The sequence below is a fragment of the Pleurodeles waltl genome, chromosome 8 (assembly GCF_031143425.1).
Source record: "Pleurodeles waltl isolate 20211129_DDA chromosome 8, aPleWal1.hap1.20221129, whole genome shotgun sequence".
Taxonomy (NCBI): domain Eukaryota; kingdom Metazoa; phylum Chordata; class Amphibia; order Caudata; family Salamandridae; genus Pleurodeles; species Pleurodeles waltl.
In genome coordinates, this window is record NC_090447.1 from 598550960 (window position 1) to 598559259 (window position 8300).

At 44.4% G+C, this 8300-nt stretch overlaps 1 protein-coding gene across 1 annotated transcript in view; it reads right to left on the reverse strand.

Moving 5' to 3' along the window:
* GRK1 (G protein-coupled receptor kinase 1) overlaps positions 1–8300 on the reverse strand; it is a 423541-nt gene that overhangs the window by 278025 nt on the left and 137216 nt on the right. The window contains 1 exon segment of the mRNA XM_069204635.1: positions 4869–4880. Coding sequence (XP_069060736.1) covers positions 4869–4880 — 12 coding nt within the window.

The window sequence follows — 8300 nt, forward strand, 5'->3', positions numbered from 1 at the left end:
ACAGGTGAAAAAAAGACTATTTGTCAACCACCCAGATGCATGCCCATTGTTTGGCGTTGGTATGCCAGCAGTGCCAGTTTTCGCTACTTTGCATAACTTTATTTGATATGACCTTGCTCAGAATCCTGGGGGTGTTTGTACTGTTGCTGTTCGCAACCCATTACCTTCCATTTGGATAGCTTATCAATGGTTTACCAATGAGTATGGCACTAAGCGCTACAGAAGGTTCAACTTTTTTATGTGGAATTTGGTTGACAAGTCTGTTTGCACTGATTTCTCGTGAGTGCACCCTCTCACATTTAGAACATTGGGGGTAATGTATTGTTCAGCCATGCAGCAGAGGTTTGCCTGACAAGAGAAATGTCACCACCAAATGTGGACACAGAAAATGTACTCTGAAATTGAACACCCAACGCCCACATATCAGATTTCTTAACAAGCAAAGGACGATGGCTCTTGGTGTTTTTAAGTAACGCCTCCATGGAAGTCCTCCATTATTTCGAATGCACGAGTGCAGTAACTTCCAACGATGAAAAATATCATAGGGACCCTAATGAAGTCTCTGGTCTCAACTAGAAGCCATATACGTTTTCAAGGGAACACATGATTACAAGTTATGTCTGCCAAGATGAGTTAGTTAACAGTGTCTAGAGAAATCTAGGAAATGGCAGAAGAATGGAATTTTCATAGTCATGACTGGCTTCAATGATAGATGTTACTCCGCAGACTTATGTTCCTTAGGACCCATGCTAGGAGCATAAGGGGAGTAAGTAATCTCATGTGATAAAACAAGTGGATGCGATCATATTGATCTAAGAACTAAGGAAAATTATCATGATTGATCTAAATTCCAAGTTCATAATGTCCTGAACCAAATGCAGGCTTGACCTATAATAAGGAAGTGAGGTGTACTCCCCCAAACCAAAGCCCCAATTTCGGTTTTCTTGACCTTACACTTAAGCCAGTTATGTCCAATCAGGAGCTAGGCCTCAGGATAAAATTTAGCAAACTGAGGGGCATATTTATAAGCCCCTAGCGCCACCTTGCGCCTCATTAGCGTCATTTTATTTACATCTATGTGGCCCAATGAGACCAAAATTCTAGCAACATATTTACAAAGTGGCGCAATGCATGCATTGAGCCTCTTTGTAACCCTTTGCGCTACAATATGCCTGCGCCAGGCATAATGTATGCAAAGGGGGCGTTACCTCGTTAGGGGGGCTGAAAACAAATGGCACAAGGAAATTTAAAAGATTTCCTTTCGTCATTTTGAATGGCACTTTTAATGCCTTCTCACAGCAGGCGGTAAAAGGGACTTCTATAATTTATAATGGGGCCCTGTGTACTCTGCAGGAGGAGTGCCAATATTTTGGTGCTATTCCTGCAGAGTATATCAATAGCGTTATGAAAATGACGCTATTGGCCCCTACCCTACGCCATGGTGCGCCGGATTTTAAATTCGGCGCACACATGGTGGTGAAAGGGGAGGCCCTAAGGGGCGCAGAGTGCAGCGCTACTTTCCATAAATCTGCCCCTTGGTACTATGGATCACAGGACACCTCAAAACATTCAGGAGGATATTGTGCGGCAGGACCTGGTGACGGATCTGACAACACTGATGTCATGCAGACTTCATGTAAATTGTCCCCTGACTCATCTCAGAAATTTACCATTTCTTGATGCGCTCCCTTATGGTGGAGAAAACCTGCAGGGCAAAGACGCTGGAGGACTGGTCTAGGATGGCAGTTTCCACAGGATGAAAGTGAGGAGCAGCTCACGGGAATGCCCTGCACAGCCAGGGGCTCAGCTTTGTTAAAACAACACTGTTCCGATACCATATTAGTCCAGTTAAACTGCAAAGGCGGGATTAATGGAGGTCAGAGGCATGCAAAGGCGGGATTAATGGAGGTCAGAGGCATGCTGACAGCGATGGGATCCGTGGTACACTGGTGTACATTCTTTGGCACTTTCCAAAGACTTCCCAAGTGTATGACAAAGGTCATCGGCGCAATATTTAACCCTACATTGCCAGTTTACTCAATGTTAGGTTGTCTAATTGACAGACACCCTCTATTCTCGTTATGGGGGACGTAGGTATTTCTCACACTGTGTGCTGCAAAATAGATGATCACAGCACTCTGCGGGCTACAGGAGCCCAGAAAACTGAGATCGGTGGAATGGGCCTTAAGGCCTCTTGTGAATGGAGGAACTCTCCTCAGCACTTGATCATATGCAGCAGACATTTGAGTGCCCTGGGCCCCATTCTCGAACACCTATCCACTGAAATTAGAGACCTTACGAGCCTTTAATATCTAAAGGTGCTGGGAATCGTACCATAGGAGCTGTCCGAACTGCAGCTGGACAAAACTGGGGAGCAAATGGAGAGAGGAGGCAAGTCTAAGGGTTGGTAGGGTGATGTCAGCGTGACTTAGTGTACTCACTCTTCTCTTTATGTTTTTTCCGGTTGCCGGGAAGAGCAAACAGTTTTCAGGAATAATGCATGCATGCCATTTGATTGTTTGTTGATTGGGAGTAATGCGTTTATTTTTTTACATGCTGACTTTTGGGGAGTGTCTTATAACCTAATGCAAAGATTAGATCGTTACATTGGAGCTGGTGGAAAGTAGATATTCAGAGTCCCGAAATAGTATAATTACAATTGAAGACACATTGTGGGAATTTTATTAGTAAGCCAGCTGACATGATGTGCAAATCTGGAGTGATGAGGTACAGGCATGACAAAATGGTGAAGGTGATTGACTGGGCACAATTCATGCCAGGTTATTACATTGCTATAGGGGTATACAGGGGCTTCGCTTCGGAGGGAGGGGGATGTTGGGGTGTTACACCCCCCACCCCCAATAAATGTATTTTGTGGTAAATAGTTGGGCACAGGTGATTTAAGTCAGGTATGGTGAGGTGTTTGTCGGATTTCACATTGGAGTTTTACATACACACACACTGAAATCTATTTTGAAGGTCTTAAAAGTTTTCCTTTTTTTCACAAAATATTGAGTTTTACGTACCCCTCACAATCCACACTCCTCCCCTTTTCTATTCCTCCTTAAGCCCCCCTTCTGCCCTGCTCTCACATAATGTATTTTAACCAGTGTGATTTTGGGGAAATCTGAAGCTAACCCCTACCACCATCTTACCGATCAGCTACGCCCCTAGGGGGTCTAATAGATAGATGCTATTGCTCCTCAGTTGTGTGAATCTTCGAGGAGTCCCTGCTGACCAGCTCTTTTCCTCCCGTTGTAAGAGAAGCAGTTATTATAACTTTACTGCAGCCCAGGAAGCTAGCTGTCCGTACAGACCACGTACATTTCTAAATAGAAATATTTGTGAACCAAACTACTTGCCAATATGCTTACACCACTGGTTCCTCTTTAAGTTTTCCTTGATCAGTAATGATTTATACCAGAGTGCCCTAAATGATATATTTCTTGCATCTTCACAGTTGTGTTACGCCATATTGACCCTCGACTTCAGTTCTGGGGCATTTTCTAGACGATGAAAAAGTGTTCAGCTGTTACAATTAAGTTTCCTATTTCAGGGCCAAGGCAGATATAGGGTAGGGTTTTTTTTTTCTTAAAATTGTTTCGGGTCTCGTATTCTGTTCTCTCTACTTGGGTGCGAGTCGTTGGCTTGGAGACTGAGGCCCGTATTTATACTTTTTGACGCTAAACTGCGCTAACGCAGTTTAGCGTCAAAAAGTTTTGCGCCGGCTAACGCCATTCTGAAGCGCCATGCGGGCGCCGTATTTATTGAATGGCGTTAGCCGGCGCTAACAGACCGGCGCTGCCTGGTGTGCGTGGAAAAAAAACCACGTACACCAGGCAGCGCCGGCGTTGGGGAAAATGGCGTTAGGGCGTCTTAAAATGGTGCAAGTCAGGTTGACGCCAAAAAATCACCTCCACCCGATTTGCGCCATTTTTAACACGCCCAGACGCCATTTACATGACTCCTGTCTTAGTAAAGACAGGAGTCATGCCCCCTTGCCAATGGCCATGCCCAGGGGACTTATGTCCCCTGGGCATGGTCATTGGGCATTGAGGGCATGAAGGGGGGCACAAATCAGGCCCCCCTATGCCAAAAAAAAAATTATACTTACCTGAACTTACCTGAATGTCCCTGGGATGGGTCCCTCCATCCTTGGGTGTCCTCTGGGGTGGGCAAGGGGTGGCAGGGGGGTCCCTGGGGGCATGGGAGGGCACATCTGGGCTAATTTTGAGCCCACAGGTCCCTTAACGCCTGCCCTGACCCAGGCGGTAAAATGCGGTGCAAATGCGGGGTTTTTTTGCCCCGCCCACTCCCGGGCATGATTTTTGCCCGGGAGTATAAATACGACGCATTTGCGTCGCAGTCATTTTTTTAGACGGGAACGCCTACCTTGCATCTCATTAACGCAAGGAAGGCGTTCACGCAAAAAAATTACGCTCTTTCCTCAACTTTGGCGCTAGACGCGTCTAACGCCAAAGTATAAATATGGCGTTAGTTTGCGCCGAATTTGCGTCGAAAAAAACGACGCAAATTCGGCGCAAACGGAGTATAAATATGCCCCTGAGGCCCGTATTTATACTTTTTGACGCTAAACTGCGCTAACGCAGTTTAGCATCAAAAAGTTTTGCGCCGGCTAACGCCATTCTGAAGCGCCATGCGGGCGCCGTATTATTGAATGGCGTTAGCCAGCGCTAACAGACCGGCGCTGCCTGGTGTCCGTGGAAAAAAAACACGTACACCATGCAGCGCCGGCGTTGGGGAAAATGGCGTTAGGGCTGTCTTAAAATGGTGCAAGTCAGGTTGACGCCAAAAAATCACCTCCACCCGATTTGCGCCATTTTTAACGACGCCCAGACGCCATTTACATGACCTCCTGTCTTAGTAAAGACAGGAGTCATGCCCCCTTGCCCAATGGCCATGCCCAGGGGACTTATGTCCCCTGGGCATGGTCATTGGGCATTGAGGCATGTAGGGGGGCACAAATCAGGCCCCCCCTATGCCAAAAAAAAATAATAAAAAAAATAAAAAATTATACTTACCTGAACTTACCTGAATGTCCCTGGGATGGGTCCCTCCATCCTTGGGTGTCCTCCTGGGGTGGGCAAGGGTGGCAGGGGGGGTCCCTGGGGGCATGGGAGGGCACCTCTGGGCTCATTTTGAGCCCACAGGTCCCTTAACGCCTGCCCTGACCCAGGCGCTAAAATCCGGTGCAAATGCGGGGTTTTTTGACCCGCCCACTCCTGGGCGTGATTTTTGCCCGGGAGTATAAATACGACGCATTTGCGTCGCAGGTCATTTTTTTAGACGGGAACGCCTACCTTGCATCTCATTAACGCAAGGAAGGCGTTCACGGCAAAAAAATGACGCTCTTTCCTCATACTTTGGCGCTAGATGCGTCTAACGCCAAGTATAAATATGGCGTTAGTTTTGCGCCGAATTTGCGTCGAAAAAAACGACGCAAATTCGGCGCAAACGGAGTATAAATATGCCCCTGAATCCCTCAATGTCTCTCGGGGCATGAGGCAAGAATGATGGCCAGTGTCCCTGCTGCTTGCTATTGTAGTGGCCGGTGGAACCACATTTATATTGAGCGATGCCCTCGTATAACCTCACTAAACACTGATAATATCATGCTCCATATCAAGCACTCAAATGTGAATCTGGACCCAATTACTGTGAGAAGAGTCGATTTGGTGACATTTCTATTCTCTGTATAAATTGAAAACAAATCTGAAATGTTCGCATTGACTAGATGTGTAATGGCGAATCAGGTGAAATATCCTATACAATGGCAATTCAGGTGGAATATCTCATTCAGTGGCAGGAAGATACACTTTTATATGTGGAGGTCATATCCTGGTCCCATTCTGTGCGCTGCCCTGTCACAGAAGATGTCTCTGCATTTCTTTTTCCCATCTTTAACACATACTTTAACTCTAAAAAAATCTATTTTAGTGCAGCAGAGGTCAGAAACCCGGGTCAGTAATTGTGTTTCCAAGCTCTGCTGTCAGATTTTTTGAGATACTGTATTCACAGTGGCCAAAAAAAAGAAACGCTCAAACTCCTTTAGCGTTGAAGCAGCCCAAAGAATGGTACAACTACAGGGTGCCCAGATTTGTACCTATGTGAGAGATGTGATGCACTAGTTAAGCTGAAACATGGGTGAAACGATGGGTGACCTTATCGCTTCGATGGCTGCTGGGCAGAAAGCAATCATCAAGACTGTGGTCCTGCCCAAATTTCTGTACAATTTTTAAAACGTTCCGCTCTCCTGCGTAAGGCATTTTTGACGAATTGAAATTTATCCTACTGCACTTGATCTGGGCTGTAAAGCAAACAAGTGTATGCTAGGATGTCCTTTCAAAGCTGATGAGACAGGATGGTATAGGAGGTGTCTGCTTTTCATTCATAATACTTAAACTTAGAGGACTATTACGCAACCTACTACAACCTACTGGTTTCAGTTTATTTATGAAAATTGGCTACTCAAATCGGGTTCCTTGCAGACCCCCTTAAGTCTTAAAACAAGGAACAAATATCCTGAGATAACTACTGTCCACTCCACTTGCCAAGAGTGGTCAGTCGTTGCTAAATTAGTGGACCTCTCACGGATGTTCTTGTGCCACATGCCAATAGCCCCAGTATTCAAATTACATTTGAGACTGGCTTTAAACAAATCTTAGATACCATACATTTATACAGCGGACTTGTTCCCCCACAGGAACTTTCTCATATGCGTTATCCATCTAAGACTAAGGGGGAAGTCACACCATCGGAATTATTTCTGTACATCGGACTGATTCATGCAGTCCGCATATTATGCTCTTTCTTTCCAGATCGTCTACATGAATATGGGTTTCAACCAAATTGACCCTTAGAGAGCTTACAAGATGCACAACATCCTTTCTGTGTACAAAGGCCTCAGTGCATGTTTACTGGTTAAAATTATTTGGAAAGAGATCTAGAGCAAGAATTAAAGATGCATGTTGGAAATATTACTGAAGACAGGTTAAAATGGTCTTCTTCAATAGTAGACATACACACTTTCATTTTAAGTTCTTCTCACTGTCCTGTGTGACCTAGACTTGTATCTGGAGTGGGCCTGTGAGGCCAGCTTTCTGCATGTAGGTTAGGACTGTCTGCTTATCTGAGACTTCTAGGAACAGAGGTGTTTTGTATCTTGGGGTGGATGACATCAACTCTTTGGCCGCCCTCTCCACTCATTGCTCTACTCATATTTAAATGAAACAACTAAATCATCAAGGAAATTTATGCAATGGTCATTTAGCTAACAAAGAGCAGAGTGGCCATGCATGATTTGTGGTCTCCCACCACTAACGGAGGAGTGGCTTTTTGAGCGTATGTAAACTTACGCCAGTGTGCTGCAATTTTCTGTGGGAGAGACAGAAGACTCTGCACATGGGTAAAAGGCATATTGTAATTTGTTGATGTATTTACTTACATTCTGGTCTTACTGATCAATATGTGTGGTGGATTGTAGCCTATAGGTGATTATCATCCTAGGAGATGCCTGTTCCCAGTGCCCCTAGAGGTGGGGGGAGATGTTCTGCTTATGAGATGCTTCTCAAGGGTAACTCATGACCGTACCACCAAATTTGGTGTAATTCTGTCCAGCAGTTCGGGCGCTATCACTGTTCAAAATCCCTATGGAAAAATGAATGGGGAAAACATGTTTTTGGACCCCCCTTTTTCTCGTCCCCCGCTTGAAGGATCACCCCAAAACTTTCAGACAGCAGCTGAAGTGAGTACTGTTGTTTTTTGGAAAATTTGTGAAGATTCATCAAACGGCACCAAAGTTATTAGCAAAACAAAAAACTATTTTTCTATAGAAATTAGGTCCCAACTATAACTACTTAGTGGCGAACGCCACTCAATTATTTTTATATATATATATATATATGCCTATATATATATATATATATTTCGTGCATGGTACCTTGACTGGACATTTTTTTGTATTTTCCTTTTTTGAAAATGAAATACATTCTAAATAAAGATAAAAAGAACAAAACCCTAATTTCCTAAATTTCCTTCATAAGATATATTAGAAACAACAACTTTTCAATGTATGGGTAACTATGTATGAAACCTCAATACTACCATTAGATTTTGATTATATACATTATTTGCCTGTGTTTATAAACTCGCAGAAGCTTAACAATAGGCTTAGTTCCCAATCCTTGGCTGATTCTCCTGTGGTTCACACCTCAGTATCCACTTTTAGAATCTCCCCTAAAGGCTAAAGTGACTAAATATCTGGATTCCAATTCCTGCCA